This window comes from Solanum stenotomum, chromosome 1, assembly GCF_019186545.1.
Source record: "Solanum stenotomum isolate F172 chromosome 1, ASM1918654v1, whole genome shotgun sequence".
NCBI classification, from domain to species: Eukaryota; Viridiplantae; Streptophyta; class Magnoliopsida; order Solanales; family Solanaceae; genus Solanum; species Solanum stenotomum.
In genome coordinates this window covers 9053036-9065149 of record NC_064282.1, presented here as the reverse complement: position 1 = coordinate 9065149, position 12114 = coordinate 9053036, and the positions used below count along the sequence as shown (strand labels likewise).

Sequence of the window (12114 nt, the reverse complement as noted above, 5' to 3'; positions counted from 1 at the left end):
TATGCTGAAATTAATTATGAGTAAGTGATTATAGCAATATTGTTAAAATGCGCCAACTTATATATGATTTAATTACCAGTCAAATAGAGATGTTTTTTAACTAGATACGATGGAGATTGCAAATTTACAAGTCAAATAGAATATTTTTTAACTAGATACGATGGAAATTGCAAATTTACAAGTCATAGAGATGTTTTTTAACTAGATACAGATTGCAAATTGAGGACTTTGTTATTTCTTATTTGTTTGGAACTTTGCTTACCAAAATATCTGCTATGTAATTTGTCCGCCTGAAGCTATGTCAAATCACTAAATTTTGCAATTTCTTCAATAGTAACATGTACGCAAGAATAAAAATTCTTAAGTTCATCATCGATATTCATTTAATTTTATTTAGTTTAAAATGAATTCTTATTTTGAATTTTTCTGGACATAATCAAAGCTAATAAAAATAATCCATACACTATAAATCTTAATTTTTTAATTAACGTAATCATAGTCTCCGCATATTTATTTCTACACAGATAAACCCAAATGTTTAAAAAAAAATTAACATGTACGCAAGAATAATTATTACTTAGAATTTAAATTATAAATATTGTTAAGAGTAAATAACTTTCTTACTCATCATGTAATTTAAATATATCTCTGAATAAACCTCTTTAAAATGTGATAATTATAATTTCAAAATAAATTACGCTACATGCTATAAAATATAATAATAATCTAACTGTATAACATGTAATAGTAATCTAATTGTGTAAGAAAATTTTACAATAATAATGTATTTATACCCTCTTCATTTTCACCCTTTGATTTCCCCTTTGTCTTCCATAAACGCTCGAGAGAGATTTTTCATCCTATTTTAAAATTGATATCTCATTTATTTTATTATGTGACATTTTTTTTTCTTCTTTTAGCCTGTCTCAAATTAAAGAATGGTATAATTGGATATCATGTTCATTTTAAAAGAATAACTTTGATACTTGCAATATAACTGACTTTTAATATGATAACGTTGTGATAAACATTTTCTAAGACGAAAATAGTAGTACCTTATAGGATTTTGTTTTAAGCAAAGCAAAGGTGTCATTTACTTTTTCTCTAGAGAAGTACCTTTATGAAAGATTTGGCGCAAAGTGTTAAACGAATGACAAAAGTCCCACATCGGTGGTTAATGAAATAGGTGGACTCCTTATAAGGCTTGGGTAATCCTCCTCCCTTTGAACTAGCTTTTGGGGTGTGAGTTAGGCCCAAGACCTAATTTAACACAAAGCAAAAATATGTTTTACACACTATCAGTAATTTCTTGCTCCAAATTTTTTTCAGTTACCAAATAATATTATTCTGACGAAACTTTGATATTCTTTTCACGTTTTTCTGAAAAAAAACTTAATTTAATCGAGCATTTGTTCTTTGCTTGGTGCTCACCTTTAGGTACTTTAATTTTCTTCCCTGACACTTATGCTTTGCCTTAGTTTCAAACATGAATGTCCAGTACAGTAGAATTTCCCTTATAATAGTGCTACGAATTCGCAAATAATTCATCAAGGCATGCATTAAGGTTAAAGATGGCGGAAAAGTCTGAGTCTCTCGAGTATACACCAACATGGGTGGTCGCCGTTGTCTGCTTCATCATTGTTCTAATTTCACTTGCTGCTGAACGTGGCCTACATCGCCTTGGAAAGGTTGGTCTCTACTTGTTTGACTTTAATTCGTGTTATATAACAATAGTAAAGTGATTGTACGTTCTGTTACTATATATTCAATAGTTGATCGAGTGACTATATATATATATAAAATTTTCTATATTATTGTGTTAATGTATATGATATCATGTTGTTGCATACAGTTCTTCCTGCAAAAGAATCAAGATGCCCTATTCAAGGCACTCCAGAAATTAAAAGAAGGTTTGACACATTCTGCATTTTTCCTCACTTTTTTTTTTTAACAAATTGAAAAGTTCATTTTAAATTTGTTTTTGGTATTGAATTTGCAGAATTAATGCTTTTGGGATTTATTTCATTACTATTAACGGTGTCTCAAGGGGCAATAAGCAAAATATGTGTTCCTGAAAATATTTCAAAAGTAATGCTTCCATGCAAGCTTAAAGAATCTGCAACTTCTAATCATCTCATCACTGGGAGACATCTTTTAGCTGGATCTAGCGGTGCAGAACATTGTAATCGTCATGAGGTAATATATATATATGTTAATAATGATTATTTTCCTTTTCTAACGAAGAATATTAGTGTTATTTCAATTATAAATTTTAAATGAAAAGTTAATTTGTGTATTTTGAATCTTTTTTGTGTAGGGAAAAGTTCCACTATTATCATTGGAGGCATTGCATCAACTACATATTTTCATATTTGTATTGGCAGTCACACATGTGATCTTCTGTGCCACCACCATGGTTCTTGGAGGGGCAAAGGTATCTTTACAAAGAAAATAATCATTTCCAATTTCTTCCCCAATTTCCTGAAAGAAACATATTGAGAATACATCTATCAATTCACATTACTAAATAAAACGTGAATTTCTGAAGAATATTCTATTAAAAATTGATTTTGTCGTTAAGGGATTCTATCGAAAGTATTGTTAAATACTTACACACATTGAATGTTTATATCAAATCAATTAAAATTATCAATGATTAAGTGATTTAATAAAGTAAAAATATGCATTAACCATAGTTAAGTAATAGAAGTAACTTATGCACATGTCCTTTCTTTCTTTAACCATATTGTGGTGCATAAAAATGTATATTTTATCTTACGTATGTGTCTTTTTCTTTCTTTAACATGTGTAATTTATATTTTTATTCATATTATGTATTTAATAGAAACAACTGATTCACGTAAAATTGTATCCTTGATATGTTTGATAAGTGAAAACTAAGCGAAACTTAGCTTATAAAGTCTCATTAATCAAATAATGTTCATGAATCATGACCTTGATTGGTGTTGAGTGTTGACTTTTATTGATATATTTGTTTTATTCAACACACTTACAATTGTAAATATTGGTAGCATTTTTTCCCTAGTCAATAACAATTCTAATTAGTATTCGACTGTGTAATGTAAAATTAACCACTTAACGCTTATTACTTCTCTCTCATTGTTATTTTTTTTGCCTCAAATAGATACAACAATGGAGACACTGGGAGAACTCAATTCAAAAGCAATCAAAACCACATCATGGTATAATTATATTAGTTAATTATTGTCTATACACTTTTGTCTGTAATTTTACTGAATTTTTTTTAACGAATTATTACCATGATATTTTCTATGTGTAGTGCATATTCTCCATATTCAATCATTTGTGGATAGAGCTGGTAGACGTTGGAGAAAGTACGCTCTCGTTAGTTGGACGGTACGATATTTTATTTATTAAAGATCGATAATAATTATGTATTACTCAAAGAAAAATGACGATTTTTCATGTGTATGAATATATTATAGGTGGCTTTTTTCAAACAATTTTATGGTTCAGTAACAAAGTCGGACTATATTGTCTTGCGGACTGGATTTATCAAGGTAAGCAATACTTAATTCTTTCTATTTATCTTTCATTTTTAGAATTACCGTGTGTCAATTCTATGATTTTAATTAGTTGAAATAATATAATTCTTTTTTTATCGTATGATAATAGAAACATTGTCCGTCCAATCCTAAGTTTAATTTTCACAAATATATATTGCGGACACTGGAGCATGATTTCAAAAAGATTGTCGGAATCAGGTAAAGTAACACTACATATACTAATTATAAATAGGATAACTACTTTGTAATTTTCATTTAATTATGTTTAATCAAGCTAATTTTACCCTTTTTGGAAATTGATCTTGAACAGCTGGTACTTGTGGCTTTTTGTTGTTCTGTTTTTGTTGATCAACATTGCAGGTATTAATATCCTAAGTATTATTAAATCTTAAATTTTGGTACTTTTTTTTAAAAAAATCCTACTATTATATATGTTTCACTTTGAAAAATGAAATATTCCTACTAATGTATGGTTTAAAATATGCAGGATGGCACTCTTACTTTTGGCTATCATTTTTACCTCTTGTTGTAAGTGACCATTCTTTTCTTTCCCAAAAGAAAAACTGGGTTGTTCCATCCATTTATCATTTCAATCTTGAACAAATTGGGATCAATTATATGAATCACCATTATCCATATCGCTTCATATAAATATTTTTGACAAAATTTATGCAGCTGCTACTTCTAGTGGGAACAAAATTGGAGCACATAATAACAGAATTAGCTCAAGAGGTTTCAGAGAGGTCATCAGTAGTAGATGAAACCACACCAATTAAACCTTCTGATAAGTTGTTTTGGTTTGATAGTCCAACTCTTGTCCTTTACCTAATCCACTTCATTTTGTTCCAAAACTCCTTTGAGATTGCTTTCTTTGTCTGGATTTGGGTAATAACTTTTAACTTCTTTCTTTCAACCTAACTTCAATCACTTTTCTTCTTTTCTAACATGAAAAAACTATGTTATTTGACAACTCTCTAGTGTACTTATGGATTCAAATCATGCATCATGGAAGAATTGGGTTTCATTATTCCAAGACTTATTATTGGGTAAACTCCTCAAATCCCATAGAGATACAGTAATACGTTTCTGGCTGGCTGAAAGTGACCATGTAAATTTTGTGGTGTGACAGGGTGATTGTTCAAGTTCTTTGCAGTTACAGTACTTTGCCCTTATATGCTCTTGTAACACAGGTAAATACCTGTTTACACAGACGCCTCTTTCTTATCGAAGACTCTATTTTCTTCTTTTTTTGAGCATGTGCATATTTGACTTGGACACAGATGGGAACCACGTATAAGAGAGGAATATTTGGTGAGCGGACAGAAGATTCTGTGATGTCATGGGCTGGTTCATCTACCCACAATAGGATGGTCACAGAAGCACTAGAAAGCATCACTGTTTCTAACAGACCTGCATGCAATGAAATTCAAGACATTTCATCAACTGTTGAGCTTTCTAATCCTAACAAGCCTCATACTACTCCTTAATTGTACAGTTACTGGTTTTTCTTGAGTGTAAAAGAATAACGATGAACAATACATTATTTTCTACAGAGTAAACATGGTTTTCTTTTCACTGAGAGAGAGAGAGATGTTCATGCTGCCTAATCAAACGTTGTCTTCATTTTCCAATATCAATTAGTCCAGGCAGCATCTCTAGTTACACAACACCTACTTTTTTTTTTTTTTTTCCAATAAGCATCTTCCAATTTTCTAGTTACCAATATGGAGGGATGCATAAAACATTTCCCTCTTTACCTCGAATTATTTACACACTAGTTTCCTCAATGAAGTCCAAGGTTAACATTCCTCTTACTACAAAGTTGACCAAACACTAGAAATTTTGGATTTTTGCATTGGAAGAGTCTCCAATTCTAACCTCCCAAGATTAGAGGTAGAGCCTTCACCATTGTTTTCTTCTTCACTTTCAAGTTGCCTCAGAGTCCTCTTGGCGTAGACTGTGAAAGCCACTATGGTGACAATTGCTATAATGAAAGAAATAACATTATAGACAATCTCAACTGTAGTCAGATGATGGTTCCCATATTGCACATCCGCAAATGTCCTAATTAGGCGACCACTGCAGACAAATTGCAGGAAGACAGAGTAAGCAAATCAGCAAATAAATATGGAAAAGAAGGGAGGGGTGAGGTCTGGGGTATCAACCTGTAGATGTAAATGAAGGATTCAGGAGCCATTCCTGCAACAGATCCCCAAAAATAAGGCCAGAACCTCATCTTTGTCACCACCACTGCATAATTGAAGACTGTGTATGGAAATGGTGAAATCCTAAATATCGCAACCACACGGAATTGATGAAACCAACTCCCTTCTCCCACCAGTCTAATCATAGCTGCCATGTGAGGCCATCTCTTCAACCATTGCTGCAGATGCAATCAGAAAAACAGCATGAAGTACGATACAGGAAATTACAATACCAGTCCAGAAGACAAATGAACTAGACAGGATGTGTAGGTATCTCACATGAATTCTATCTCTGAAAAACAAGCCAACGAAATATGGCAGGATCATCCCAACTGTTGTTCCAGCCATTATAATAACAAATCCAAGACCGTATCCAAAGATCATTCCAGCGAGCCACATTGATGGTCCAGAAGGAATTAGGAATACCGGAAACAGTGCCAAAGAAGCTACAAGTACGAGGGCAAGAACTGGACGGCCAAATGCAGTGGCTTCCCAATGTAGGGTTGGAATTAGAATCTATAAAATTTAAGAATGCAACGATTAACAAGGAACTTAATTTATGCATCTTCTATCACCAGAAAACAAAAGAGGAAAAATAAAACAAATATTGCAAGAGTAATGCACTGATTAGCTAAAGACAGAGTCCGGTCTCTGAGAATCTTGAGCTGAATCACACTATTTTTTACCTTGATAAGTAACAGGTAAGTGTTATATTTTTGAAACTGAACAGGTAAGTGTTATCTTTCTCCACTAGACCACCACCATTTTCATTATCAATATTTTGGTGCAGATCACAAAATTAATCAAATTAATATGCAAATACCCGATTCTAAAGGCTACATATTAATTCATTAGTGTCTAGAAATACTATATGCACTGTAATGTAACATCTGTTGACAGAACATGATCAAATCTCCCAGAATCTCATCCCATTAGTCAATTTTAATCAACATATGAGGATGCACATATGACAAGAAGTCAAGTAAAATCCACCTCAATTTGTTTGGCATTGTTTGACTAAGACACAAAATTTAAAAAGAAAGGAGACCTTTAAAACATAAGCTAAGTATGTATGATATACCAAAAATACCCTTGTACCAAACAATTTCTTTTATACTCAGTGAGGCCAACAAGTCTGCCAATGTCAAGTGGAATGTTAAATTAACTAGTTTCTAAAGATGGAAATCTGTCAACCTCTTAAAAAATCGAAATATGTCAATCTTTTTGGACGGACAAGTAATAAAGTGCACCAACCAAATTAGGACATATAGTGTACGTAGATAGAGGCATGATACCTTCTCAAAAAAAAAGGGCACTCCCCATTTTATGGAAACTAGTAGAATTATCACAGAGAAAATACACCATATAGTAGCCTTGATCCACCATACAATAGCCTCTTTTCTAGACTGTGATTGGGATTGTGAAGTTCCAACTTCATCTGTTCTTTCATTTCTTATAACAAGCCTCACATACTCGCTGTCTTCCTTTACATGACTCTCGCTGCTAATATTGGCTTTCTCCAAATCATCAGTCCACTCAGGCATCATTGTTCGACACCAGAAACCTGTGAGGTGAAAAGACAGATACACAAGTTAAATATCTACTCACATACACGTAAGATATTCTCATACTTATTCACAATTTTGAAGCCCATATTGTATCATAATAAAAAATAAAAAAGGATGAAGAGGACAAAAAGTTCCATTATCTATCAAGATAATAAAATGAAATGGTAACTATTAACTATATCGCAACATGAGTATATTTTTTTTTTACTGAACATGATTAAGATTAGTTCAATTACACTAAACCCGGTTTGCGTTTTCCAATAAGCCCCAACAAAATGAGCCACCAACAAATACTGGAATTATGAACAATGCCATTCCACCAAAAATCATGCATACATCTGCATTGACAAAAGAAGCATACATGTTTCTCTGCACAAAAAACAAAGGAACTAGTATTCTGCTCCATAAAATCCATTAATGGAACTTATTCAGAAAAAAGATTTCTTTGAAGGAATTCACAGAAGCACCAAGATAAGAGGCATGTCCTAACAGCCTCGACCCCTTTTTGGGAAAGTTTCCCTCCAATTACCTTAAAAGATCAAGAATAAATAGCAGCACTAAGTCCCAGATGTTTAAAGTAGTCAAGGCGGAAGATTTTGGTTTGGCATTTCCCTTTCAAGCATGTTCAAGCTATGTGTTAAAACAGACCTGCTAACATTTACTTCACCAAGAACCAAGAGCATACCATTTCATTATTGGTCTTGCATAAAGTAATCAAGGAAACTGGTAGAGTGTGGAGACCAATAATTTATACAACTGATTCCTCGTGATCTCATGACATTCAACTTTTAAACCCTCCACCCTCACTATCCACCACAATACATGCCAATAGAATGGAAAGGAGGAAAGGTCACACTGAACTTAGCTTATATAAAGTTAATCATATAAACTCAATGTCCCACTACACACATATTTATACTTGGCAGACCATGTAAGGTACTATCAAGCAATCACTATTATTCAGACTTTTAAACAAATTAAAGATGGTGGATTTAAATGACTTGTTGAGTTTACGAATTCCTTTCCTAGAGTGTCTGCCTTGAAAAAGAATCAATTTTGACCAAAGCTAAAAAAATTCTGGACTCCACATTCTATATTCCTTTTTCTTTTTTTTTTAATTAAGTGGTACTAATAACAGCATCAAGAAGATGCAAGAATTACAAGATATGGCATTTTTAGCTTACGAAAAATCCATGGCTAACTATACAAACTATCTAAGCCAGAACTAGCGAGTTAATAAAGTCCTGAAGCTGTTCAATTTGTTTAGTTGGTCCAATTTGTATCCTGCTATTAATACAGAACCAAATTGTATATTCTTATAATCTAATAAGGGTACTAAGAGGCATGATAAATGTGATAACAAAATTTGCTAGGAGGAAGGATATACACAAAAGCCTATTTAAAAATTTGACAGGTCAACAATTAGAAACTCTAAACCTCGACTTTAGAGCATGACTCCAAGATCCTCAAACTGAGACATATTTTGAACAGATATGCTGGACTAATCCAACTGGACATATCAACTGATTTCTCAGGTGCTTATGCTTAGATAGCTCCATAACGAGCAAGTTTAAGCTTGCATCTCAAATATTAGGAGCAAGACATGATTTGAACAGTCAGATTATGTTATGCCATCTAGTAGGAAGTTTTCTATGCAGAAATTTTCAGGTAACAACAGCTTACAACAGCCAAAACTGTCTGAGCAAGGTGCTGAGAGTTAAAACAATTGATCCATTAAAGGATTTTAGAGGGAGAAAATTAAAGTTACAATTGCAACAAACCTCATATCCAGGTTGACAAAAGAGGTAATGAACTAGTTATCCATTGAGCTATGGGAACTTACTAGAAATATAATTGAATACTTTCTGTTAATGTCCAGCTACATGCCCTACTCACATCAAGCGAAGGAAATCATCCAAACGAGATTAGAGTATATCTTACGCGATGATTTTGCCCACCTTACCATGTTTGTAAAAGGTTCAGATCGCCATACTCTATTTCCTACCCCTTCTCTCCGCCATTATTATATATAAAACTTAAAACAACATAAAGGAATTTCTTATTTGATAGCATTAGTATTTCCATCAATTTCCAAAAACTAGAACCATTATTGGTTCTATGCACATAAAGAAGCAATGCCACCAAAGGCATGCCTGTATGAAGCGGAATGACTAACCAACATAGAGAATCTGGAACCAGAACAGAACACCATTCGTCCTATGTGCGCAAGTCCAGTGATCATCACATTGAAGTCTAGCAAGAAACTACAACGAAATGATACTTCGAATTGGTGGAACCTTAAACCAGGTGGGGTTAAAACTAAGTAGGTATTCGGCCATAGGATTTGGCAGACTGATTGCAAATCAGCGTTTGTTTGTGAAAAATGCACAAAATTTCAACTTCCAATTCAAATCATAATTTCAAATCCCAAATTCTCCAAAAAGTAGGATATGGAATTCCAAATTGTGTTTTCAAATTATTTTTTTAATAAAAAAACTTGGCCCATAAGTTCATATTTTACAACAGAACACCCATAAATTTAATGGGAAAATGGTTCAAAACACAGATAAACTTTGGTCGAAATTGTTGTTACACACTCCAACTTTGCCTATTTTTGTATTGAACACCATGTCATTCGAAGTGAACTCTTAGCCTATTTCTGTACTTAGATTCAAAAAACAACCACAAAAATCACACACACAAAAAATAAGATTCCTAAGTTCAATACCATGCATAAGACTCATGTGTAAGAAATATTGATCGCATAAAGTGTACGAATGGGTTTATTAACAATTCACAGATGAAAAAATGGCAAAAAAGAAAGCATCCACTCCTCTTTTCTATCTTGCATCTATAGTATTTTTGCCCAGGTGGATTTCTTTCTCACTTAATAAATGTTTGGAATCTTGGGTTACTAATTCGTGGAATACTGGGCAATCCAAATTTTCTTGAATAACATTCAAGAAAAGAGTCTTCTAGAAAAGTCAAAACATTACAAACAAATTGAAACAAAGGAGTACACGAGTATGGGAAGTTTAAAATTATTTATAAGAAAAAATCTCAACTTCAAATCAACCTGATTTTAAATCACTGATTTCAGATCAAGATTTGAAATCATGACCAACACGTGAACTCCTTTTCAAACTTATACTGAATTTCCCACATGATGGGAGAACAATACATAAATCCTGAGCTCCTCTGTACTCACCAAACTAAAAACACCAAGACAAGAAATTCCAAAATAAAGCAAGATTTTTCTTTATAAACCACCAATAATGGAAGTATATGAAACCCCACTCTCTCTAAAAACCCACCATAAAAAACTCATGCTTTAAGAGGCAGTTGTATGATTTCTCATAATTAATAGCTTTAATTTTCACTAAACAAACACATATGCAAATAACCAGAAATAAGACACAAAATAACAAACAAGAAAACAAAAAGAAGTGATCCATGAAGCAAATCTTCACCAGTAGTCGAAAGATGGGAAAAGAGTACAAGGGTTTTCAAGAAAAATTACCGGTGACCGGTAAAGGCGAAGTTCCGGCGAAGTACCACTATTTAAGGAGAAATGCTGGTACAGTGTGTGTTGTTGTGCTTTCCTAGGCTTCTTTTATTAATCTGCTTTTCGGGAATAAATTGGTTTCGTGAAGGACTTCCACAGTTATTTTCTCTTTTGGGCTTTGGCTAAACTAACTTATGTTTATAAAAAAATTTGAAAATAGTTGGTAGGAAAAGTATGAGAGCGTGTATAAAGATAATAATAAATTTAATTTTAAAATAGCAAAACTAGATATGTACTCCTTGTTTATCTAATCTACCATGCATTTTTCACAAATTATTTTATTAAATTTTAACTAAGTACGTTTTTCGTTCCTATTTATATGTCATTATTTTAGATTTTACACCCCTGAAGAAACTAAGTAAGTTTATCATTCTATCCTTATTTAGTGTTCTATCGAAGTCAAGTTTTTAATAAACGAACACAAATTAATTTATTTTAATTAATTAAATTAATCAATGAACATAAATTAATCATTTAGTTTTCATATGTTGGTCAAATGCATACTTCCAAGTTTCAAAGTTAATAGCTTTGGATTTAAAAAAATAGTGTCATTTATGCATTGATTTTTTGTAGAATGACAAATATTAAAAACCATCCATTTTAAATAACGATGACATATAAATAGGAACGAGGAACATTTGCGGTTGACCAAACTTGTTCGTGATGTAAATGTGACGTCCAAAGAGGTTGGGGTTGCTTAATAGTAAAGGAAGTTTTTTTAAAAAACTTTTGGGTGGATAATGCTTCTTTATAAAAGATTTTGCATCATTCTTTACTGGCCTACACTTTTCTACATCGCATTTAATTTAGAGATATAAGCTTCATTAATATTTTGAGTATTTATGAACTTGGTTAATTGCAAATGGCTAAGTTTGGCAAATTTGACAAGTAGGCCGCCTTTTATAATTCTTCATGTTTGTCTAAACATAGATCTTTAACTTAACCTTAATGGCAATTTTTTTAAAAAAATAACACGAATAGCATCTGAAATTCAACTTCATTTTCAATTTCTTAACATTATAAGTCGTGTCAAGAAAATACTGCGGCCAGTAAGCCATATTTTTGTATTTTATTCAACTCTTCTAGAAGTTGAACGTGTGCTACAATTTTTATATTACACACAAATACAGGAAGATAGACTAGCTTTTGCGAATTTCTTAAATTATAAACTATACTTCTGTTGTCAATTATCTTGTTAGTAGTTAGATTCAGGTTTTAGCGCTACATTA

The 12114-nt window shown here is 32.3% G+C and overlaps 2 protein-coding genes across 5 annotated transcripts; one reads left to right on the top strand and one right to left on the bottom strand.

Annotated features, from left to right (window-relative positions):
• The first annotated feature begins 1538 nt into the window (after positions 1-1538).
• LOC125873635 (MLO-like protein 13) lies at positions 1539-5107 on the top strand. Of its 2 annotated transcripts, XM_049554525.1 has the most exons (14): positions 1539-1688; positions 1853-1910; positions 2000-2196; positions 2318-2434; positions 3146-3203; positions 3302-3378; positions 3468-3542; positions 3658-3746; positions 3859-3908; positions 4036-4076; positions 4224-4433; positions 4527-4594; positions 4678-4738; positions 4829-5107. In XM_049554525.1, the coding sequence occupies exons 1-14, from the start codon at positions 1572-1574 to the stop codon at positions 5033-5035; spliced, it is 1425 nt and encodes a 474-aa protein (XP_049410482.1). In that variant the 5' UTR covers positions 1539-1571; the 3' UTR covers positions 5036-5107. The 2 variants fall into 2 exon arrangements, with proteins under 2 accessions (XP_049410482.1, XP_049410484.1); XM_049554527.1 differs by lacking the exons at positions 4678-4738; positions 4829-5107 and having other exon boundaries at positions 4527-4598.
• LOC125873646 (uncharacterized) lies at positions 5036-10991 on the bottom strand. Of its 3 annotated transcripts, none has more exons than XM_049554534.1 (5): positions 10841-10991; positions 7048-7316; positions 6032-6268; positions 5714-5931; positions 5036-5627 (listed from the first exon to the last, which is right to left on the bottom strand). In XM_049554534.1, exons 2-5 carry the CDS (start codon positions 7297-7299, stop codon positions 5363-5365), a joined length of 972 nt encoding a protein of 323 aa, XP_049410491.1. In that variant the 5' UTR covers positions 7300-7316; positions 10841-10991; the 3' UTR covers positions 5036-5362. The 3 variants fall into 3 exon arrangements, with proteins under 3 accessions (XP_049410491.1, XP_049410498.1, XP_049410502.1); XM_049554541.1 differs by having other exon boundaries at positions 10791-10973; XM_049554545.1 differs by having other exon boundaries at positions 10876-10898.
• Between the last annotated feature and the right edge of the window lie 1123 nt (positions 10992-12114).